Source organism: Podarcis liolepis, assembly GCF_965112155.1.
Source record: "Podarcis liolepis genome assembly, chromosome: 8".
NCBI lineage: Eukaryota > Metazoa > Chordata > Lepidosauria > Squamata > Lacertidae > Podarcis > Podarcis liolepis.
In genome coordinates, this window is record NC_139560.1 from 33,167,570 (window position 1) to 33,192,881 (window position 25,312).

The 25,312-nt window shown below is 38.9% G+C and overlaps 1 protein-coding gene across 2 annotated transcripts in view; it reads left to right on the forward strand.

The window, feature by feature from the left end:
- TRPA1 (transient receptor potential cation channel subfamily A member 1) overlaps positions 1–25,312 on the forward strand; it is a 32,223-nt gene that overhangs the window by 812 nt on the left and 6,099 nt on the right. For both annotated transcript variants that reach the window (XM_083517221.1, XM_083517220.1), the window contains exons 2-26: positions 1,252–1,414; positions 4,499–4,674; positions 7,067–7,174; positions 7,932–8,040; positions 8,601–8,746; positions 9,924–10,060; positions 10,509–10,557; positions 12,111–12,210; positions 12,323–12,423; positions 13,934–14,103; positions 14,207–14,371; positions 15,161–15,275; positions 15,580–15,746; positions 16,466–16,559; positions 17,277–17,336; positions 18,050–18,148; positions 18,876–18,946; positions 19,451–19,592; positions 19,798–19,887; positions 20,848–21,017; positions 21,502–21,631; positions 22,113–22,295; positions 24,292–24,360; positions 24,497–24,607; positions 24,795–24,892. In XM_083517221.1, coding sequence (XP_083373347.1) covers positions 1,252–1,414; positions 4,499–4,674; positions 7,067–7,174; positions 7,932–8,040; positions 8,601–8,746; positions 9,924–10,060; positions 10,509–10,557; positions 12,111–12,210; positions 12,323–12,423; positions 13,934–14,103; positions 14,207–14,371; positions 15,161–15,275; positions 15,580–15,746; positions 16,466–16,559; positions 17,277–17,336; positions 18,050–18,148; positions 18,876–18,946; positions 19,451–19,592; positions 19,798–19,887; positions 20,848–21,017; positions 21,502–21,631; positions 22,113–22,295; positions 24,292–24,360; positions 24,497–24,607; positions 24,795–24,892 — 3,023 coding nt within the window. The remainder of the gene's footprint in view (positions 1–1,251; positions 1,415–4,498; positions 4,675–7,066; positions 7,175–7,931; positions 8,041–8,600; positions 8,747–9,923; positions 10,061–10,508; positions 10,558–12,110; positions 12,211–12,322; positions 12,424–13,933; positions 14,104–14,206; positions 14,372–15,160; positions 15,276–15,579; positions 15,747–16,465; positions 16,560–17,276; positions 17,337–18,049; positions 18,149–18,875; positions 18,947–19,450; positions 19,593–19,797; positions 19,888–20,847; positions 21,018–21,501; positions 21,632–22,112; positions 22,296–24,291; positions 24,361–24,496; positions 24,608–24,794; positions 24,893–25,312) is intronic.

Here is a 25,312-nt window from a genome sequence, read left to right on the forward strand (position 1 = left end):
TCTTCTTAAAAAACAAACCTATTTATGTAGAATGGAGAAGAATGGATGAGAATGGAATGAATTTGTAGGATGTTTTGAGTTCAGTTTATGTAGTTTAAAAAGCACACGTTTTAAGGGTTACTTGTTGCTACTCTGTTTTGTGTTGCCTTTAACAGCAATATCACAACTAGCTCAAATTAATCTGGTAATTTCCTATGACTCACAAGCATCAGATATGCTGATATTGTAAAAAATTTTAATCTTTTCGTTGGCCTTGATCCAAAGGTTAATATAGGTCTTAGGATCTCTCTGCATGTGGAAAAAAACAAAAAAACAAAACAAAACACACAACAGGTCCCCCCCCCCCCCATATAGTCATCATATCCACACTCTGGTTCATATGCCATAATGTACTATTCCCGTGTAATGAATGCAAGTAGCATTGCTGGAGAGAAAATAGCCATATTCTTTGATGCTATCTCTTGTTTTAAAAATTATGTTGTAGAGTGGGTAAGCACCACACTATGATATTTTCAGAGCTAATACAGCTCAATCAATTGAGCCAAAACTAGAACCCTGCATTTGCTGTCCTGTGAGCCTGGAGGAAAAGTTGTCTCCTGAACAAAGATAAGTGGGATATATTCATAGACTTGTAGAGTTGGAAGGGGTCATCTAGTCCACCCCCTGCAATGAAGGAATCACAGCTAAAAAAATCCCTGACAGATGACCATCCAACCTCTGTTTAAAAACCTCCAGTGAAAAAGAGCCCAACATCCTCCAAGATAGTCGGTTCTACTGTTCCAACAGTTCTTGCTGTCAGAAAGTTCTTCCTAATGTTTAGTCAGAATTTCCTTTCTTGTCATTTGAATTCATTGGGTTTGGGTCTTCCCCTCTGGAGCAGCAGAAAACAATCTTTCTGCATCTTCCATGTGACAGCCCTTTAGATATATTAGGCAAAACATATCCAAGTCCTTCAACCGTTCCTCATAAGTCTTGGTTTCCACAAATTTTATCATCTTGGGCCCCCCTCTTCTGCACTCTCCTTGATTAGATTAAAAGATGATTCATACAAATGTAATCCAATTTTGTTAACTTTTAGCTTCTGGCTCTACTAGATTAAAAGCAATTAGCATGCAGGTGCCAAGGTATCCCGAAAACAAACAGCCAACCAGTATACCAAGCCAGTATGTCTATAAAATGTGGCATTTCAGTACTACATTCTCTTTGAAAATAAATATTATTGCATTTTTAAAAATAATAATCAAAAATTAGGTGATCTCAGATGGAAGTACCTGCAGACTTCGAAGCTTCATTAAGAAGAATCGGGACGGTCTTAAGAAACTGGATGAGCTAAATGCCACTCCATTGCATCATGCTGCAGGAGGAGGTCAACTTGAGCTAATGCAAATGATTATAGATGGTTCTTCAACTGAAGGTGACAAAAATCATTATTATTACTTTAAAGCATGTATCTATTGATCAGCACATACAAAATTTCATGGGAGAAGTCTTGTGTTCTAGTCTCAGCATGTTGGGATGTGTATCTAGTCAGTCAACTAAACTCATATTCATTCCATAGTATCATGTTTTGACTTTATTAATAGCTTGAGCACAAGTGCAGATGATCAGTTGTAGAAGGATTAATGCATAATGGAATCTGACTGATGCAAAATAAATTATATAGATGATGAGAAAAGGCTAGATCCCTTGCTAACAGATCAACAATGGGGAAAGTTGAAACAGTTCTGAATGCAGAGACTAGGGGGCAACATATCAGAACAGAACACCCCCAGCCTGAAATTTGTAGATTCCACAATCCACATAACTTGATAACCACACGGTATAGCAGCTACTTCATTAATTAATGAGACCACATTACCTTTGTGTGTGCCTCTTCACAACAAATCCCCACACTACCATATGTAGGTCTACTAAATGTTTTCACTGTCTCTTGCTGCGTTGCCTTGAGGCATCAGCCTCGCAGAGGGCATTTCTCTCTGCTTATGTACCCATGTGGCACTCAGGTGACAATGGTAGGTCTCCTGGTGACTGGTGAAAGGAGCATGTGATGCAAAGGAGATGCGCTTATAGCTTATTGGAATGTTGCCCACCTCAAAAAGCAGTTGTAGTGGTGAGCACCAAGTAATATTTGTGTGCAATTCCATTCTCAGGGTTAGTCATCTGTGGACAAATTTCTGTGTCTTTGTCTGGTTTCATGAGTGCAAAGCAGCCTTCTTCCACTGTGGAACAATAGTCCTCATCCAAAGCTGCCATAACAGTCTTCTGTTCAGGGCATTCTACCTTCAGGGCAGTTGCAGCAATGCTTGCACATGCAGACCTGAGTCTGTTTCCACAGGCTGAGAACTCATTACTTTACCACTTTGCTAGCAGATTGAGCTCCTCATTTACAGTGACATCACAAGGGCTCACACAGAATTTTGAATGTGCACCTCCATGGTCTGTAGTTTCAGGTTGCTGTGTGTGTGTGTATGCGCAAAGAACAACATGCATGCCTTGTGCCCCCTAAATCTGTTCTGGAGGGTTGAGGGAAGCACCAGAACAAATTTAGGAGGCACTGTGGTTTACACTGGAGAGGAGAGGCAGAAAAGTTAAATTGCACAGCTAAAAGTTGTTGAACTAGTATAACTATTTAATTGGATACTGCCCTAGATCTGCATGTCCAAACTTATGTGTTTCTTGAGGAGCAGCTCCCTATAGCACATGATTAACCGCCTTTAAAACTGAGGGGCCTTTTAAAAGCAGTTAAATGTTTTCTGCAGTTCAGAGAAAAAAAACTGAAAAGTAGAGATGGACATGCTCAAGTTCTTGGCCATATCTAAAGTAGCTCTTTAGATCCCCAGACCATTCTGCTTCACTTCTATTGAGATACTGTTATGCTGTAAATAGTGGTAACAAAAATGACATATGTATCCAGTCCTCCATATAATACTAAATTCCGTTTGTGCCACCTCTGGAACTTCTCTGGGGAAGTTGGAAGTGCCTAGTAATTTTCTGGCCACCAAATAGCAAACAGAGACTGGCATCCAACTAGCCATACTCAGAGCAGACCCACTGAAATCAGTGGGCTTCATTTACTTGTTCATTTGTTTCTGTAGGTCTACTCTTGAGTGTGACTTAACTGTGGATATGTATGGTGTAGATAAAGTGGGTAGAGAGAAAATTTCTTCCTCTCTCACTGTACCAGAATGCAGGAGAATCCAATGAAGTTGAATGTTGGAAGACTCAGGACAGGTAAAAGGAAGTGTGTCTTCACACAGCACATAGTTAAACTATGAATTTCACCACCACAAGATAGTGATGGCCACCAAATTGGGACAGCTTTAAAAGAAGTTTATATAAATTCATGTCTACTAGCTGTTCTGCCTCCAAAGACAGTATGCCTCCAAATACCTGTTGATGGGGAACACAAACAGGTGAGTGTCCTATTTGTGAACTTCCCACAGTGTAGGATGCTGGACTACAATGACCTTTGGTCTGATCCAGCAAGACTTTTCTTACTTTCTGATCAACCAGGTAATCTTAGTGATTTTTTAATTTAAAAGTCTGCATAAAAGTCTGCAGGTATATTATATTGCTATTACCGATCTACACCTAAAAACGTTCTAGTAGTTCTGTAAAATACCCGTGCCCATTGGAAAAACTGGGTCTGAGATGCATGATGACTTTACCATGCAGTCGAACACAGCCCACATGACCGCAACTGTTCAGCACATTTCAGTGTCATGTAACTTGGCAATTGCAGTAGACCATCTTCCCAATTCTCCTTCCCAGTGGCGTAGCGTGGGGGGTGCAGGGGGGCCCGGCCGCACCGGGCGCAACATCTGGAGGTTAGGGTTAGGGGGCGCAAATCCACGGGCTAGGGGGCACAACTTACTTGCCTTGCCCCGGGTGCTGACAAACCACGCTACGCCACTGCTCCTTCCTCCTGTTTTCTCCCCTTCTCTGGTGACATAGTACAGCTTGTACCACCATAACTCTTAGGTGTCTAGGCTTTTAGGTACTGTGTCTGTTTTGAGAGGAAAGACATTTAGGAAATGACTTTGACAGGAACATAGCCCATATAAAAGCACCTGTGTGTCAATTTTGCATTTGGAATTATACTCTTCTACTTATTGGATTTATTTTCAGATGGCTATATCCTATTGTAGAAAGCACATCTTTGTGTCATACCCTGGAAGCAGCAGATCAATAACAGGCTGGCCTCAAAAAAGCAGACAATTAGAATGCATTTACAAGTACAGATAAGTAGAAAAGGCATTAACTGCTCTTTTAAGAGTGTATCACACACTTTCATTTAGATTTTATGATTTAAATTTACAGTATGCAAATGATATGGGACAAAATCTGCTGAATAAAGGTTGGCACTTGCTAATTAATCTAACATCTGCATTTACAGTTACTATTTTTGTTAAAATGTTATGATTATTAATATCAGTCATTGTGTGCATCATACAAGTGTGATATAACATCTGCTCTGTTTTCTTACCCTTTGGCCTAGTGTTAAATGTGACTGACTGCTCTGGAAACACACCACTGCATTGGGCCACGAAAAAATCCCAGATTGGAAGTGTTAAATTACTTCTCAGCAAAGGAGCTAACCCAAACATTCTTAATTCCAGTATGATTGCTCCACTTCACTTGGCTGTGCAGTGCCTTCACAATGAATTAGTTAAGGTAAAGTTTAATTCCAAGTTCATACGCTTGCCAATGAAAAGTGAATAGTAAAGCGTCTCTATGTGAAATGGTTTTGTTTTATTAAATATGTATGAATGGCTTCCTCCATTAGCTCATGCAGTTTTATAGAGTGACTAGGGGAGACTGCCCGACTCTGAAAATATTTTGATATTAAAATGGATAGTGCAGTTTGTGAGTTTGAACCCATCACACCAAAAATTGGGCAAAGTCATGTTTTGGTCCACCACCTTGATTCAAAACGGCACATATCATCCGCACATCAATGAAGACCACCGCACCTGCTGCAGGAACCCTCATGCTGAGTTTGGCTATGATCTCTCAAGAGGCAGTCAAGCCTATGCCAACAAAGCCATACCAAAGTTGTGTTTGGGTCCGCCATCTTGATTCAAAATGGCTCTAGAAATGGCTCCCAGCATCCAAATGGTGACCAACCCCTTTTACACCACCCCAGGAACCATCATTCTGAGTACAGTGATGATGCCTTAAGAGGTGGGTGAACCTATGGAGGGCAGATGGGCAAACCGCTTTCCAAAATATATACAGACGTTCCCCATCCCTCCCACTTATGCAGTGGTTATGTTTTGGGCCCGTGCACACATAAGTGAAATTGTGTAGTGGGCAACACCCTCTAAATGCCCTTTAAATGCCTTCTCTGCCACTCTCTCTTCAATCCATACAAAAATACTGTATCCAAAAATCTCCACATTCATAATGGAAGATCTTTGGCTGGCAAGTCACTGGAGGGCATGCGGGAAAGAGGCTAATGCAGCTCTGGTACCCCACACAACAGCTTTTAGATTGGGAGGCTGAGCAGCCTCAACAAATCCCTGCTGTGCCTCTGGTCTCTTCAGGGCTTCCTGCACCCTTATTGACATCCTCTTCAGGCTCCAGAGAGGATCTCCTCGTGAGCCTTGAGGACTTTCCAGCTCTCTCCCTCCATTTCCGGGTTTGAATCTATTTATTTCCTTGTGCCGCACATATACACAGTCATGCCCAAGTCAAAGTGGGGGTGGAGTAATTAATATTATGGGCTGAGTGAGGTGGAATCCACGCACATAAAAAATGTTGTGAAAATGCTTTTTTAAAAAAAAGTTTTGAAAAATACATTGAATTTGGCATAGCTTACTGCCGCCATCTAGTGTCACATTTGTATTTTGCACTTTACAGCACACTTAAAACGTTTTATTTGTGTAACTGAATCCTGAGTTAATTCACACACCCCCTTCGCTTTATGCTTGGCTGGTTGATTACTTCTGTGATGGTTGCCGGATTGCTTCACTTAGTGTTTATTTGTTTGTGTGTTATGGATTGTACATTTGTGGAAGATTTTCTGTTGTCTACTTGTTTTACTTTTATGTAATCAAATGTAGGTAAATATGCTCCAAGCCTTTATTGCTTCTCTGCTTGTTTTTCTTTGTTGTGGAAGTCTCAATAAACTCTTAAGAACCCCACACCCAAATAATAAGGTAGTCTTAGGATCTGAACTGTAAATAAACATTTATGAAAAAAATTTGCTGATATATTAGTGATTTAAAATCTGGATTTTGGGGCATGCTATACTATCTCATGGGAGATAAATGCCTCATCTCACTGGCTGCAAGAGGAAGCAGAGAATAAGTAGCTCAGTAGATTTACGGACTTATTCTTCATATTTTAAGAGCAGCTTGATCTGCAGGCAGAAGCGGACTTTGGTCTTTCAAATTTCAGTGGTGCCGTGTGTCCAGTACCCCCCCTCGCGTTCTGTTCTGCTCAATTCACTACGTCACAGTTGTGATGCCCTGTGGCGCCCCTTAGGCTCGGCACACCCTAATCCACCTGTGGTACTGAAGTTTTTTGAAATATGGAGATAAACTTTTGAAAGCACACCACAGAGCCAGGGTGGGAAAAACATTTTTTTGTCAAGGGCTACAATCCTTCAGAAGCAATCTGTCAAGGGCCACATGCATGGAAATGAAACCTGTGCTGGGTAGGCAGGAGTCAAAAGGCTGATTCTTTTCAACACTTCACAACCGTCATTCATGCAGTTATTTCTAACCTCTAGGATCAAATGATACATGTGAGGCTCCAGGTGGCTTCAGAATGCAGTGGGAGGTCTTGTGAATGGCGTGGAGAAAACATATCTAGGCAAGTTTCCATCAGCTGTACGTTAGCTGCACACAGAATTAAAGGTCCAGGCCCGTCACTAGAACACATGTCAGATGGCCTGTGCCTGAGACAGTTGCTCTGGAGTTACCTATGGGGAAAGAGAGTGGGTCTGCCAATAATTACATGGATGTTCTGACAGAGGTGTGTTCTACTTATTACTCCTGAGATAAGCACAGCAATGATGTGACAGAAGAGCCAGACTTTTAAATTTAATTTTAATGTTTAGATTTTCGTCGAACACAGTGCTACAGATGTGAACCTGGAAGGAGAGAGTGGGAATACACCCATATTACTTGCATGCTATAAAGATAATACTGAAGCACTGAAACTTCTGGTATGTGCAGAAAATTATTTACTTTTTTGTTTGCCTTTCTCTGTGAATCTGTGAATGTGGTTCTCTTGCCTTTTCATATTTTTATATACTGTAGCAAGTTATGTGTATAAGCATTGCACATGTTAATTGTTAGATGTGGCATCAAGGAGCTGGTCATAGGCATCTACTGTGGAACCTATCATAAAATTAGCTCTTATTTTTTGAAAAGAAGGATCAAAAGTTTGGCCTAACAAATTTGTGTGATAAAACATTAGGTGAAGAGAACAGCAGGTGGACTTTTACTTCCTTGCTAGTCCCTGCTTGTTGTCAGCAAGCTTTCACCTGCAATTTTCATATGAATTCTGAGGTTTTATTAACTTGAAGTCCACCAGACTTTCTTATTCCCCAAAGTAAAGGCCTAGAAGGGCAAAAAAGTGAGAGTCACACTCTTCTAGAATCTGCTGCCATGGCCATCAGCCTATGGACTATGCCTCTCCCTGCCCCTTTATCATTGAAGAGGCCTTTGGGGTAATCTCCCATCTCTTAATGAGAGAGGCGCTGATAGGCCCCACCTGTCAGCATCTCCAGTCATTGCTAGTGTCCCAGCTACTGACCCATTGGCTTTAGCCTTTCACAGGTGCCAGTTCTGATCCAAATAAAGTTACATGTGTCTATCATCCTTTTGAAATCAATACGTAAGTGCTTAATATGTTCTAAGTATTCAGTCTGTGAACTGTTTAAGAAACTGTCATCTTAATATTGGATAATTCTCTTGCAGATAAAAAATGGTGCTAAAATATGTAAAGCAAACAGTTTAGGATGTATGCCAGTCCATGCAGCTGCATTTTCTGGTGCAAAAACATGCATGGAGATTATCATAAAGAAGGGTAAATACATTTTACAATATTCCATCAATATTTATTTCATTCAAAGCATGACTCACCAAGCCCTGTTTCTTAAAACTATAACCTGAATTCAGATCACACATTTCTTACGTCATCGTTGAAATTATCAGTTATATGAAGATATCCTTGTAATATTCCTTTGTAAGGCAAATCAAGCGAGGATTTGATAAGATAATATTTTATTAAATATTATTTGAACTGATTATTTAAATGTATATTCAATATATTGAGGTAATATTTTGGGGATTAAGCCCTGATCTAAATCTCTTATTGGCCCATAGCCTCACAAAAACTTATGCATCTGCTTTTCTCCTTGTAAGCTTAACAAAATCTAATCAGGTGCATGAATTAGGTTGCTATTTAATTGATTATACTTATTACTTTATAGTCATAACTAAATACAGTTGCATAAATCTGTCGCAACATCAGAAGATGCTTTGGCAAAATGAATATGCTGCAAAATGGGGAGGAAGTTTTTGTTTCTACCTCTTGTCATATATGATATCCTGTTATTTGTAACCATCTATTTTTTAATAATTAAGGTGAAGAATTAGGCTATTCCCCTAAAAATCACATCAATTTTACTAATAATGGAAAGTGTAGTCCTCTTCATCTGGCAGTTCAAAGTGGAGACTTGGAAATGATTAAAATGTGCATTGAATATGGAGCCCAAATTGATTTGAAGCAGGTAAGAGCTAACAAAACACACGTTTATTTAAATATACTGTGCAAGAAAGTTAAGGAATGGAAAGGCTCCCTCTGTTCACCATGTACTTTGAGTATGATGGAAGGAATCCTGCCAGTTCAGAGAGGGGGTGTTTTCTGCAAATTCCTTGCTCTCCCTGCAGTAGCCAGTGCGATACCGCACACTATTGTGGAGGGCCCCCAGCCCTCTGGAACAGTATGGGAGGTGGGACTGGGATTCCAGTGGGAGAAGAGAATTGGCAAAAATCACCCCTGCTATGTGCAGGAACATCCCGAGAAGAACTGTGTTCTGGGAGTGCTTTTCCCCAGTAGGAGCACAGTCTAGTTCCACCCAGATTTCTGACTGAAGATGTAGACAACATAGTGCACACAGCAAACTCATTACATTAGCTCATTATGTGGTATGAGGCTAGTTTTTGCTAGTTTTTGTTTCCATACTTCAAAATAATAACCTGCAGGGGCATTGCATCTCTTTTTGCTGCCTGAGGAGAAATGGGAGCGTGTTTGCCATGCCACTGTGGGCATGCTCACAAGGGCACAGCCTCTTGGTCCTCTGTCGTCCGAAGCAGCAGCCCACCCCACATCAAGGATGGGCCAGCCCTGATCATTTGTATGTATGTATATATGGCTGTAGGGACGTGGGTGGCACTGTGGGTTAAACCACAGAGCCTAGGGCTTGCCGATCAGAAGGCCGGCGGTTCGAATGCCCGCGACGGGGTGAGCTCCCGTTGCTTGGTCCCTGCTCCTGCCAACCTAGTAGTTCGAAAGCACCTCAAAGTGCAAGTAGATAAATAGGTACCGCTCCAGCAGGAAGGTAAACAGTGTTTCCGTGCACTGCTCTGGTTTGCCAAAAGCGGCTTAGTCATGCTGGCCACATGACCTGGAAGCTGTACGCCAGCTCCCTCGGCCAGTAAAGCAACCCCAGAGTCGGCCACGACTGGACCTAATGGTCAGGGGTACCTTTGGCTGTAATAGGAAGTGCTTGTGCTATATATTGGCCTTTGGAAGACCAATGTGCAAAATGATAGTTGGAATTTGACCAAGACCCTTGTTCTAAATTTCAATGGGGAGTTTTGGACTATTATGAAAAACTTTTAAACATTTGCATAGGAATGGGAATAACTGTAAGGCTTTCTTGTGCTTTGTGTTCCCACTTTTAGAGTGACAAATGCACAGCTCTTCATTTTGCTGCCACCCAAGGAGCTACTGAAATTCTTAAACTGATGATGTCATCTTATGCAGGCGATGAACCTATTGTTGATGCATTAGATGGAAATAAGGAAACATTACTTCACAGGTGAGGCCTTTGCCTAATTCTACTTTATTTCCGAGTATATTTGAAGAGGTCATATTTAAAGTGGGGGGGACAGGTTGGAATGTGCACCTATCATCTCTACTGATTTGTCCAGTGGGCATATTTAAGATTCTGTACTATTACTGAGAGTTGCGTAGCTTACAGCAATAAACACCTTATGCATTTCAATCAATGAGCATGATCCAAAGCATTTTGCATGCAGGATGTTTTCAGTTTTTGAAGGGAGATCTCCAATAAGGGGATTTCCTTGTCGCCGCCATGAACAAGAACAGGGAAATACCACAACAGGTGCACATGGGAAACCTCTAATAATGGCCAAGTCCGCAACAGACAGCTATTTCAGACTGTCAAAGAAAATCATAATGCTTTATACTTAATACCATTGTGTTTTTATTTTAACAACTTGGTTTGCTTTTCATTATTCCTATAGGGCTGCATTGTTTGATCACTATGACTTAGCAGAATATCTGATATCAATGGTAAATATTTAATTTTAATTGAGTTTATAATGGTAATAAAGGTCTGTGCTAACTTTACTATCAGGTTGCATAGTAACATGCATGAAATACATACTTAAAAAAATTAATTTCCTGTTTAGCAAGTACAAATGGATACGGAGGATGGGGCAACTATATGTGTAGAAGTAACTTCGATACTATATAATACATGATTGGAAATTACAGTGTCAGAATCGGTGGGATCCAGTGAAAGCAACTGCCTATAAATTGTTGTTGCTATCATCGTCATCATCACCATCAATACAGTGGTATTGTACGCGTTTTGAATTACAAACATGACAAACCTGGAAGTGAGTGTCCCAGTTTGCAACCTATTTTTTGGATTACAACCCATTTTTTTGGGGGGGGATTATTAAAAATAAATAAATTGGAGGCCCCATTGGCGAAAGCACTCCTTGGGTTACAATCTGTTTTGGTTTACAAACGGACCTCTGGAATGGATTATGTTTGAAAACCAAGGTACCACTGTTTTCCAGTCACCGTTTCAAACCACCTTTGCTTTTGCCTTTCCTTCCAAAAACTGCCTTTGGCGACATGAACTTTGCCGTGTTTTTGTTTCATCCTTATCAAAATGGATGATATTACTGAAGTTTGAAAGTGTATCCTCATGTAGAGCTGTGTGTATTTCTGTGCATAACACAAAACAAAGTACAGAGTCAAACAGATACTATACTGTTACTCAGAGATATACAGACCTACAAATATTTAACACCAAACTTAAATCAAATGTAACTAGAGCTAGGGTGTGATGGGATGAAAGGAAAGAGCTAATCATGAAATACAGACACAAACAAAAAGAATAAAAAAGAAAAGGGGTCCAAGGGAATTAGATTTTAGAAAAGGCTGGTCCAGATTAGAATAAGAAGGTCATATAAGCAAAACACAACCACCAGGTTCACTGATCTGTTAATTTTGCTGGTCCTAGAAGAGTCAATCTGCAAAAGAGTATTGGATAACAAGTTCTGGTTATTTTACTTGAATATTCATTCCAAAAGTACTGTGATTGGACAGCCCTAGTAAATCGCTTCTTTGGTTGGAAGCTGCAGCTGTCAGTCACTGGAGACAGACCTGAATAACAGCTGTTTTTTGTAAATCCACAGGTGGAGAATCAGCCGTTGCTTATGTTTCTCTTTCCTAGCAGACCTTTGTGCAATCTGATACCTGCATATACCTAAAAAAATTCTCATCTGAATGTCTTCCACCTCCACCCACATTCTGCCTGAAGACTCTGATCAGATGCATACGTAGGGTGTTACAACCAGCCAAGTTTTTTATTTCCCCCCCTCCCTCACTTGTTTACGATCTAGCTTGAATAAGAGTTCTGGAAGACTTGAATGTTTATGTGCTATTTTGTGATGTTTTAATTAAGTATTGGCTTAATATGCATTTTAGAAGCCCACTTGATTTAAGAGGAAAATAGGCTACAGCTTTTCAAAGCAAAAACGCATCTATAGTAGACTTCCAATTTAATTACCTACAACCATTCATACAGTTTAATGGAATTTTAATTGCAGGGAGCAAAGATCGATAGTGTTGATGTTGAAGGTCGAACTCCACTACTACTTGCTACTTATTGTGCATCATGGAAAATTGTGAATTTATTACTATCAAAAGGTACAAGATAAGGAAAAAAAAATGCATTATGAACAATGTTATTAAATGAGCACATGCCTTTTAGAGGTCATCAGCTTTGAAATCTCTGCTAATTTTCTTTATGTTTATTTAGGAGCAAATGTAGAATTAAAAGATCATCTTGGTCGTAATTTTTTGCATCTAACAGTACTACATCCTGGAGGATTAAAACATCTGAATGAACAGTTTTTAAAGGTACAAGAAGCATCTACTTATGTATGTTAGATTCATGCACTAATTCACAGTGTTTGAGAAATATTACTCTCATTTTCTTTAGAATATGCTTATAAAAATTGTTTACATTTGCATTTTGCTCTTAGTATACAACATAGCTGTTTAAATATTTCATTCTATGAAATATTGCATAGATCTGGTACCACGAAACATTGCACAAATGCATTCACATTTTAGAAAGAGAAAGAAATACAGAGGATTAGAGGTAAAATAGAACTTTTTATTTTTTCTGTAATTGACACATTTATAATCGCATACCTTTCACCAACACCTCAGCTGGGGCATTAAAATATTCAGCCTACATATACTAGGGAACATATTTAAGTTCAAAGTGGAAGTGCACTTTGTGGCTACATTCACACAGCAATTTATGCCATTTTCCTGATGGTTATTTCTGCATTTTATTTGAGCTTTTATAAAATGTAAAAGCTACTTCCAGAAATATAGTGAAATGTAGCACAAGTTTAGCACTCATTTTCATCTTATTTGCAAAGAGATCTTTTCTGGAACACAGAAATGAGTGCTAAATTTGTGCTGTATTCTGTTGTATTTTCAGAAGAAGCTTTACATTTTATAGAAGCTTTACATTTTATAAAAGCTCAAATATAATGTGGAAATTAATAGTTAATGTTGGAAAATGGAATAAACTTCCATGTGAATGCAGCCCTTGTCAACAGTAGCAAAGAATATAAGGATACTTTATGGAAAGCTATTGTGTTTATGGAGTATCAACTGCCTTAACGTCTTATTGACCCAATTCATTGCCACTGTCAGGGCTGTCTTAAGCATATGCGGCGCCGGGGTGCAAAGATCCGCCCGGTGCCCCCCCCAGGTTGCCCAGTCCCAGGAACGTAGAAAGGCGGAGCCGGCCAGCCACCTCAGCGTCTCGCCGGCTTGGTCGCCTTTGAACTCGCAGCGCAGAGCTGCCCACAGCGCTCCAACCGACAGGCGGGCTCTTCCCCGGACTCAACTCTCAGGCCCCAGACTCTCAGCCTGGCGCCCTTGAGAGCCCGGCGCCTGGGTGCCCTGTACACTGTGGATATTTCAGTCTAAAACCCTCCAAAATGTTCAATGTTCAATGAAAATGTGTTATAATACATTCTACTACATTTCCGGCTGCTAATCACATTCACTTAATTCTTTGAGGAGCCATATACCATCTGAACAGAATCTTGGATTGAGTCTCTTTCAAGTGAGAAAAACTTTTTTGGCTCATAGATTTTCTGCCATGTTGTCTCTTTAATAAAGGTTCCCAGATATCTCCCCCGAAGCATAACATTCTTTCATTAAAATAATAATAATTGCAATTTGATAGACGCAAGTATTTCTTTTTTAATTCTGATTCTGTTGCCTGAGTTTTCTTATGTTTCTTTAGCAAAAATTCAGTAAGGACTTAAATACAAAATGGGTTTTGCAAAAAGACAGATTCCATAAGGTGCTGTTAATGTGCTGTACTCTTTGTATGTAACAGATGAAACATATTAAAGATCTCATAACGGATGAAGATAACGAAGGGTGCACTCCTCTACATTATGCATGCAGGCAGGGGGTTCCCCTTTCAGTGAACAGCCTCCTCGAACTGAACGTTTCCATCTGTTGTAAAAGCCGAGATAAGAAATCTCCTTTGCATTTTGCGGCTAGGTAAGCCTATGTCCTCCCTAATTGGCTGTTTCACATTCCTGATGTCATCATGAGTATATGCAACAAAAGTTTTGGGGTTTTGTTTTTTTGTTTTTTTATGTAGCTATGGGCGTATCAACACCTGTCAACGACTCCTCCGTGATATGGTAGATACCAGGCTCTTGAACGAAGGAGATAAGAAAGGGATGACTCCCCTGCACTTGGCTGCTCAGAATGGTCATGAGAAGGTAGTGCAGTTTCTCTTGAAGAAAGGTGCCCTCTTCCTCTGGTAAGTTTTTTGTTTTCTCTCTCCCCCCCCCCTCAAGTTAACAATAGAAATGTAAAGTAACTTGCTTATATTAGATATGCATAGCCTTAGAATAATCTGAGTTATCAAGAAAAGAACCCTGTTCAAGAAAAGTGATATATTTTGTGTTTAATTCATTGACAAAGATGCAAAGATAATTGTGTGATCAATAACTGATCTCTGGGTAGCTAATGGAGGCATGCATAGGAATATAGAAAACTGTCCCCTATACCATTGATTCACTTAACTCAGTGTTGTTTACACTGATTGACACCGGCTCTCCAGGGATTTTGACAGGGGTCATACAATAGAGATGAGATGAACTTTCACATATTTCCAGCAGCTGTTAAATGTAGCTTGGCATGCTATAATTGTCGGTCCATAATGCCGGTGCTGTCAGTTCTGGTCACCTTTTTGGTGGTGTGAAAGAGGGACCTGTATTTGTCACCTCTGTCCTCACATTAATGGCCAGGTCTGTCAGAGTGCCACCTTGATTGATCAGGGCTGTATTCATGTTCATAATGTACCAGTTATTCTTCAATTTGAAATACACTATACAAAATATTAATATTGCAGTGGGAAATCACAGTGCCATGTATTTTTACACAAAGCACTTATATAGTAGTTAAGATTTTGCTTTTTCCAGATCCATGTAACAGCCTGAACGTAGAGAAAAAAAAAAAAAATGTGGTCAGGGAATTATAGTAAAGCACAGTATGTAATAACACGGCAATACCTTGTTCTGATTTATTTCAATCTGTTTTTCGAAAGTGATTATAAAGGCTGGACAGCTTTGCACCATGCTGCATTTGGAGGGTATACTCGCACAATGCAGATAATTTTGAATACTAATGTGAAGTGCACAGATAAAGTGGATGAAGAAGGGGTAAGTCTTACGCAATCTTTAGCAATATATAATAAAAGTATTATGGAGTAGCCCCATTGTACTACTTGGCATATAAGTCTACAGAAGGGCAGCCATATTCCAGTTCCCCAAATCTTGGCTGACTAACCTGCACAATATGCACATTATTTACTAATTAGGCAAAACATGTGGTGGGTTGGGAAAAGGTTAAGCAACCCTCACCCTGTGGGACGGGGGCATCGTAAATAGGAAATAAATATGTGACTGTTTCAGTTAGTTCATATTCTAATGGCATTCTATTTGACGTGTTATCCTTGTGGAAAAGAACACGGCCCTCCATCTTGCTGCCAGAGAAGGCCATGCCAAAGCCGTTAGACTGCTTCTTGATGACAGTGCCAAAGTACTCTTGAACAAAAACGAGGCTTCTTTTCTTCACGAAGCCATACACAATGGGCGGAAAGATGTCGTAAACACTGTCATCTTACATAAAAGGTAAGAAGCACCTGATACCCAACAATATATGACATCTAGCATAGAGATCTATTATTTTTCACACTGTGTGTCTACCATACCATTTTAACAGTTTGATTTCTGTACCATTCACATTTGCTTTCCCCCATGAATTTGTACTGCTCTTTCTCTTAAACGTTATCCTTGGAAAAAGTAGCTGGTTAGAGAGGAATTTTGAATATCTTTCTCCACACTTCTCTCTGTGAGACAGGACAGGGAACTTTTTTTTTTGTCTGTGAGGCCAGTCCTGATCGGGGGGAGCTCCTCCTTTAATAATTTATCTGTTCCTATAGCAAATTCTAGGGGATGCGGGTAGCTCTGTGGTCTAAACCACAGAGCCTAGGGCTTGCCGATCAGAAGGTCAGCCATTTGAATCCCCGCAACTGGGTGAGCTCCCATTGTTCACCCAGCGATTTCCCTGCTTTTGCCTGTTTAATTGCCTCTGCCACTTCCTGAGATGTTATTGATGTATTCAGATCTATTAATTTCTCCTCTTTGGTTTTTGGTAGGTTATTCTCTTTAAAATACTTACCTATTTCTATATTTCCCCCCTTTCCTTTCCTGTATAAATCCATGAAATATTTAACAAATGCTTTCCTAATTTCCTTCAAATTATCTATAACTTTTTAATTTAATTTGATTTGATTTATAATATTCTACGACAAAAATATTCTAAGCCCACTCAACTTGGTTTTTTTCAGATGGGAAGAGACTGTTGTAACATTTTCTCACCATTCAAGTACAAATAAATGTCCTCTAATAGAGATGGTTGAATATCTTCCTGAATGTTTGAAAGTAAGATTATATACTGAACAATTTAACTTGGGATTAAATAAACATAGGTTTGGATCACATGTAAAAGAATCTGTTTTATACCTTGTCTTAGAGCCTTGTGTGAGTAAAGTAAAACTAAACCTTTGACCATCTGTATCAGTTGGAATCAGAATGTCTATAGTGATTAACTGAAATAATAATTAAATCCAAAATGCATGCAATGTGGGTAGCAGTCAGTGAATAAAGCCAGCATGAGAAGGTAATAAAAAGTCACAACAATACATGAAAACCACAGTATATTGCACATTTCTCAGCTGAATGTAATAAATGCATATCAATCAATAATGAAGAGTCTGCATAAGCCGGCAAACCTCCCAATTGTGTGAAGGGCTGTGCCTGAAAAGGGAGGTTTTGAAATAGTTTACTACATGATTCTTTTTCATAGAGCCTGAAACTTTAGCTTGGATGTGCATTTGAATTTGGGGTTTTTGAACTGGAAAGATTAATTGCACTTTTAATTTTTGTGAGCTATTTCAGTTCTTGTCCATATTGTAGCATCTGAGTGACTCATTGTGTCATTTGGAATTGCTGCCCTACAATTTGAAGAAAAAAACTATTTTTATCTGAGCTTGGAAAATCTGCTTTATGGTTGCATAACACTTTTATTATTAAATGTGTTCAAGTGTTGTCACAAAGCACTGAAATGCTTCTTTTTCTTCTCCTCTTGGTCTCTATAAGTTAGTTTTAGACAATTGCATCACTGAATCATCAGACGACAAGGCATCCAAAGACTTCTGTGTAAGTTAAAAGCACCGTTAAAAAAAATGGAGACATTTTAGAGTTGCTAAAGCATTTGATGCATTGAGAGACAAGTCATGATTCCTGGCTTTGTATTGTAATACGGGATTATCATCTTATGAATCTAGCTGTGTATTGTCTTGGCTTGTATTCTCTAATACTCCTGGTCATCCTCATAGAGGCAGAGGGGTCTCCCAACAGAACTGTTAAAGCAGGGCCTTTTGAGAATAAGGTATCATTTTAATTTGTTGCATTGCACGGTGGATGTACCTCTTTCGCTATGGCAGTAATGCTGGGAGCAACTGCAAGCTCTTGAAAACAGAGTAGCTACTTTATGTTAGGATGTTGGACAGCGTCCCTTGCAACTAAAATAATATTAAAGAAAATAGATGTCTCACCGCTTACAATATTTCTTTTTTATTTCTTTTTCCATTTCAGGATTCATACTTCCTGAAAGTACAAAAGTGTGTATGTGTTTAGTTTTTATCGTGAGTTTATTTGTGTCTAGTAATGCACTGTTTTCATATGCTAAACAAAGATATAACCATATTGGCTCATATGAACTCAAATTTGAGTGTATATTTTAGAGAATATTCAAATTTTAGTAGACAGTGCTTGCACCTTTTCATGGTTTGCTTCAAAGGCATATAGGAATATACTGTTCTTTGTTGTTGAAAGTTAAGCTGAGATGATCTTGCTTCATACTTGTATAGGTTGAATATAACTTCAGATATCTTCAGTGCCCACTGAAGCTTACCAAGAAATTAAAAGAAGATGATGATATTGTGTATGAGCCACTTATCACTCTTAACGTAAGCTATGCTAATGTGATTTCACACCTACTACTTTATTTTGTTTTGTTTACTCTATATTATATTTATTTTAATACATTTATAAACTATTTTTTCCAATTTCTTAAGTGGCCGAGTTGTTGCCAGTCACCCAACCAACACCCACTTTTTATGACTCCCTCCAGCCTACTGCAACCCTCTGTGTTATATCCCAGACAATTCAAGAGGTTCCTGCAACCCTCAGGAGTTCCTTTTGGGGGGACATGGAGGACTTCAATGGGTGCATTAGCAAAGATTGGGTGTTCCACTTGGCACATGTGGAAGCGCTTTCCTCTAGAGCAAAGCCACTCTTGGTTCTATCTGAATTTGTTTGAAGCAACATTTTCTTAATTAATAACATTTCATTTAAGACATTCGGTTTGATATTTATCCTGACTGTCTGCATCAGGATAAACATAAACATGATTTGAATGATGTTTTAATTAACTCTTGGGAGAATGTGAGGCTTCCATCAGTATTTTCTCTTCCTGGAGTATAAACTGGTAATTTTCAACCATTAAATATTTTTCACATTTTTAAAATAAAGATACCACACTGTAATGTTTAAAGATGTGTGTGTGTGTTTGTGTACACACACATATGTTTTCCCTGAACCTATGAAGCTGTTAAGAGATAGCTTTCAGTTACAATATTAGCTTGAAAATATTTAATTGCATAAATGGACAATCTGCATCTCCCCCCACCCCAGGCCATGGTCCGTCATAATCGTGTTGAACTGCTCAGCCATCCTGTCTGTACAGAATATTTACTCATGAAATGGTAGGTATTTGTATTACTAGGATCCCACTGTTCCACTAATTTTGTTCTCAGTAAGGTTCATTGACAGAGAGAAATCTCCACTGAGATTTCCAGTGCATGGACATGGGATTTATAGGAGCTGTATAACCAGTATATCAAGCTTCCGGCAAACATCATGTTCATGAATTGTATTTATGCATATTCCATTAATTTAAGAGAAAATGAAAGCTGCTTTCAAGCTGGCAGAGACGTCTAATCCTTGCTGTTGAGTTTTACCAGGGCGGGGGAAGAGGGGCGGAATCCTATTTATGCTTTCCCCCAGTGGCATAGAAAATATTCACCTTTGATAATACTACGAAAATACGCATGGTGACCATTTTAGGCGCGTCCAACTGATGCGCAATCACTGGTGCGTGGGTCCATTTGGATTATACACACTCAAAAAATGTGCGGGGGGGGCAGGGAAAGGAACTCCTGTGCGAAATGGTCACCGTCTATAATACCAAATTAAATTTTGCTTTACAGGATGGCCTATGGGTTTCGAGCACATCTCATGAATCTAGCTGTGTATTGTCTTGGCTTAATGCCTCTAACGCTCCTGATCATCCACATAGAACCAGAGGGGTCTTCCAACAGAACTGTTAAAGCAGGGCCTTTTGAGAATAAGGTATCATTTTAATTTGTTGCATTGGGACAGTGGCTGTATCTTTCGCCATGGCAGTAATGCTGGGAGTGACTGCAAAAACTTTTGAAAACAGAGTAGCTACTCTGTGGGGGGTGGGGTGGGGGGTGGACAGCGCCCCTTGTGACTAAAATAATATTAAAGAAAACAGATGTCTCACCATTTACAATATTTATTTTTTCTATTTCAGAGTTCATACTTCACAAAAGTGTGCATGTGTTTAGTTTTTATCATGAGCTTATTTGGGATCTGCAAAGAAATAATACAACTCTTCCAACAGGTATGTATATATGGGATCCTCCTATTAGAGGGTCCTGGTTGCGCGCAGGCTCTGGGACTTCACCCATAGGGGTTAATTGGTGGGGGAAGTAGCTAAAGCCCAGGCCATAGCCCCTGGCTCGCGTCAGGAGGCTGTTTTAGCCAATCCCCGGAGGGTGGCGTGATCCCAGGGGCTTTAAAAGGCGGCAGCGTGACACAGCTAGGGGCACTTGCATCGTGCTGCCAAACACCTGCCCTCCCTCCCTAGAATTTGGTAGTTTCGTCTGGTCTTGCTTTGGTTTGGGTCGCCTGTTTTGGAACAGGGGCTGGGTAGGAATTTTTTCCGTTTGGCAAATTGGCTCTAGCCACTTGGTTTTTGCCTACCCCTTAGCAATCGTCACAACTTGTAAGGTGGCGGTTAGGCATTGGCTCAGTTGGATTGTGGAGAGGGGAGGTGTGGCCATCACCTGCCCCTCCAGGAACTGGGTATTCTGTTAAAGGAAGCTGGGAGTCCTGGATCTCGTCCAAAGCCCGCTTGAGGGGCTAGGGCCATGCCAGGACCACAGGAACCCCGGGGTGAGCTTCGGTTGGTCCGCATCAACATTGCTCCCTCGTTTGGTTTACCCCATTGGACTGCCACCCAGAGACGTGGCGTCAGTTATAGTCGGGAGTCAATGCCTAAGCCAATATCACTCACGTGATTGTAATTCAATAAAGTTGTGGTCAAAATTTGCCCAAAAACTTAAAACTGAAATATGTGTCTGAGTGAAGTTATTTTCGGGGGTGGGTCCTGGGGGCCTCGAGGCGCAAATATATACACACGTGGCCTTCCTTTCACATTTCTTGAAGTGTTTTTTAATGTGCAGTTGAAACAAAGTTCTGCCTTTTATCCTACTTCACGACACAGAGAGAACATGAGGTGTCATCTGTTTTAATTCATTTTTGACAGTGTTAACACCTATTTTTGTCTTTTATACTCTAGAAACTTAAGTATCTCTTGGATTATTCGAATCTCCTCGACTGGACAATATATACTACAAACATCATTTTTGTATCATCTTTATTTATTCAACTTCCAGTTCGTTTGCAGTGGGAGTGTGGTGCAATTGCTATATTCTTGTCTTGGATGAATTTCTTGCTATATCTGCAAAGGTAAACTATAGTGCTCACTCTATGACAATGTAAATGGCTATAGTTGACTGTGAACCAGGGATGAGGGAGCTACCTCATCTCACATGGTATCAGTCAACAAGGCCAATGAGTCAAGAGGTTGGGAACTGACATTAGCTGGAGGGTCACAGGGACCCTTAACCCTGATGGAGAGGTAGAGTCACCTAGGTTAAAAAATGCTATTGCTACTGAAGGAGAAAGTGACTCAACCACTATGGAAACTGTATATGGAGGCCTAGATCTTAATTACTAGATTGGGCCAATTATCAGTGACAGTTTGTCAGCTTCCTTCACAGCAGCATAATATGTTGATGCTATATATATAGCTGGTGTGTGTGTGTGTGTGTGTGTGTGTGTGTGTGTGTGTGTATATATATATATATATATATATATATATATATATATATATATATATATATATATGAAGACTGTTAATTATGGTTTTTTCCCATATATATCTTCCTAGATTTGAGAATTATGGAATATATGTTGTGATGTTTTGGGAAATTTTGAGGACGTTGATCCGGATCATCATTGTCTTCTTCTTCTTGATGTTAGCCTTTGGGCTCAGCTTCCATGTTCTTCTCGGTTCACAGGTTAGAAATGTCACCATTGTGTAATACTTGGTTTATTAGAAATAGAAATTACATTGATTTACAAAAAAATTTTTTTTAGCAACAATGCATAATATTATGAAAACTCTTCTGTGTATTTTGCACTGGACAGTCATAAATTCTGGGACCAATGGCCAGCAGGTTGATGCCTTTATTAATTCAGGCACTTGAACAACAACAACAACAATTTATACCCATCTGACTGGGTTGCCACTCTGGGGCAGCTCCCAAATAAATATTAAAAACACAATGAAACATAATAAATGAGATGTACTGCTGGAAGAAACTTGTATTCCAAACACTGGAAATGATTTTTTGCACTCTTCTGATAAAAGTGATTGTTGTTTAGTTGCTTTATGGATTTCCCCCTTTTTTTTAAAACAAGTTTGACCTTAAAGCTATTTCACATAATGCCATATGTATTTTATGTCTCCTTTTTCTCCTTTTGAAAATTTCTTTGTAGGAAACATATGGCACTCCATATCTTTCTGTAATGCAAACATTTGCCATGATGCTAGGAGATATCAATTATCGTGAAGCTTTCCTTGAACCAATGCTTTCCGATCATCTGCCATATCCGTTCCTGAGTTTTGCAATGCTTGTTATCTTCTCTCTCCTTATTCCAATCCTTCTTATGAACTTGCTGGTAAGAATTAAATGTGTTAAATATGGAAGCTGGTGTAATAGCCAAACTGCTTGCATATCTGTCTATCTCTCTAACTTGTATGTGAGAGACATGGATAAATTTTCTTTCAGAAAATATTACAGATGGAGTAGATAGCAGCATTGACAATTTGTGCGTTTTGGCTTGATGTGGGCAGACAAATCCACAGTCTTGCATTTACTGCCTCAGAGGAGGCCGACTTGTACCAGGTCAGGCTAATTGTCAGTGTCATCTTTTCAGCACCTGCTAGAAACACTTTTTTTTAGAAAAGTCTACAAAGATATTTAGAAAGTTGATGCTAGTTTTCATCTGTTTTTAGTTTATTGCTACTTTATTTATTTATTGTATTGGTCGCTTTATTTTTGCGAAAGGCAATTCAAAGCGAATCACACCCAAAGCACAAACAAACCCAGAACCCTGTATACATTAATTCTGATCAAAAGAAAGGCTTTACAAGAGAGAATTCAAAATTTAATATTATAACAATTCAAAACAATAAGAAATTGCTATCTAAAACATATAATCTCTTACCAGACTGGGAATTGATGGATGAAGAAGTGAAAGAAACAATGATCAAATGGGCCCAAGATGTTGGACATACTATTTATCTAGAGCAATGGGAGAAACTCTGACGAGAAGATATTCGATTTACTGCCTCATATACAATTAAATAAAATTTTATCAAGATGTTCCATAGGTGTTATTTAATACTAGTTAAGTTGGCAAAGATGTATAAATTGAAATCCAATCTCTGTTGGAAATGTGGCAAAGAAATAGGAACAACAATACATATGTGGTGGAGGTGTAAGGAAATTAAGAAATTCTGGACAGTAATACATGAAGAATTAAAGAAGATGTTGAAAATATCAATAAATAAAAAACCAAAGATATATCTTCTTTGATTGATAGGGGAAGAGATACCACGGGGTGGGGGTGGGGAATCTTCTTATATGCAAGCACAGCTGCTAGAGTAGTGATTGTGGCTAAATGGAAATCACAAACTCTACCTTCAAGGGAGGAATGGATTTGTAAGTTAAATGAATACTTAGCTTTGGCAAAGTTAACAGCTGTTATAAGAAATCAATTGAATGAAAAATTAAAAAAGGAGTGGAAATGCTTCGATGAATATATGGGAAAATATTGCTCAAAAAAAGATATGCTAATATGCCTAGATTAAAAATGCAAAGTATTTAAATTAATGCAAGTTAGTAAGGAAGGACAATAAGACTGTATAGATGAATCAAGAAATATGTAGAATGCAAAGATAAAAGTAATTTCAAAATGTAGAGGAAATCGAGGGGGGGGGAGGGACAAAATAATATGATGTTTGATTGAGGATGTAAGTGATAAGTATGTGTGGGGATGGGGTTGACATGGTGAAGACTTTATTTATTTACTTCCGCATTACATCATATTGCAAATAAAACAAAATGTTTTTCTAAAAAAAAACCAAAAGCAAAAAACCCTGTATACATTACAACAAAGAGAGAGAAAATACATTGAAAACATCCCTCCCATTTCAACTTTTTGAAAGTCTTACTGAAAACTGCTTTGAGCAGTTTTTCTGTTTTTACAATCATGCGGGGTAGAAATTTTATGAAATAAAATAAATAAAACTGTGAATGCCACCAGATAAAGCTGTGGTATTATGCGAAAATGCTTCCTAAATCTGGATGCGAGCAAATGCTTTGTTTCACTGCAACATAATTACATCCAGTGGTATACTGCATAGCTGTCAACATTTCCCTTTTTTTAAGGGAAATTGCCTTATTCCGAATAGGATTCTTTGCAAGAAAAAGGAAAAGTTGACAGCTATAGTATACTGTAAGGTTACTTTTAATTTTGAAAACCTAATTCCTTATACATTTGGGAATAATTTATTTCCTTTCAGAAATAATGTTAATGTGGAACAGAATGGATATTCAGGAAAAGCATGGGAATCAAAATGGCCTTGTTAACTCTGCTTTGTGTTTTATAGATTGGCTTGGCTGTTGGTGACATTGCAGAGGTACAGAAATTTGCAGCACTGAAAAGAATAGCAATGCAGGTTTGTGACAGACATTCTGGCTATTATATTCCTTGCAATGGGTGAAACTTTCCCTTGGGCTAGCATTGAATTCGAATTGAGAAATACCTTGGTTTATTCTGAGCTAATTCATGCTAAATGTGGTCATTTTGTTTAGGTCAGTCTTCACACAAATTTGGAGAAGAAACTGCCATACTGGTTTCTCAGCAGAGTTGACCAGGATTCAATCACTGTGTATCCCAATAGGCCAAGATATTGTGGATTTATGGTAAGATGGATGAATAATTCCTTCTAAATTGTATTCTGTGTCCTATGCATTCATCCAAACATATACACACAAGGGGAGGGGGGTGAAAGTTGATTACTTAAATTAATGAATTTTAATGAATGATTACTTTTAATGAATGATTACTTAAATTAATGAATCTATGAATTTTTGTTTTTTGTTTTTGCAGAGTGTGTTTCAATATTGCTTTGGCTGTAATGATATAGCAGCAAATACGCAGAATGCTGACACATCTTTGGAACTAGAAGTATTGAAACAGAAGTACAGGTATTTTTTATTGGGTGTTTCTTCTTCTTTCTAAATGTTTGTACAAAGAAAAATAAAGTAGTCAGGTTTTAGTTAATGCCAGTGTTATGGTCTACTTGCAGCCATTATAGGACTACTTGTCCAGAATCTACATCTCATTGTAAGCCTTATTTACCAGGATGAAGATAGCAAGCTACTGCAGTTTTTAAAATATCTTTCTTAGAATCATGCCCCAAAGAAAAAGCAAAGATTGGCAGGCCACATTAAAAGTTTATTATTATTATTATTATTATTATTATTATTGCTGTTCTGTTACTCCCCACCACCACCAACCCACATTCTTGGCTGAAGAGGATACAGGTTGCACCATTTTCACTTTTTGGCCTACAGGACACCTAAAAACCACTAAGGAGAGGGGCGAAAAACAATGAATTTTCCATG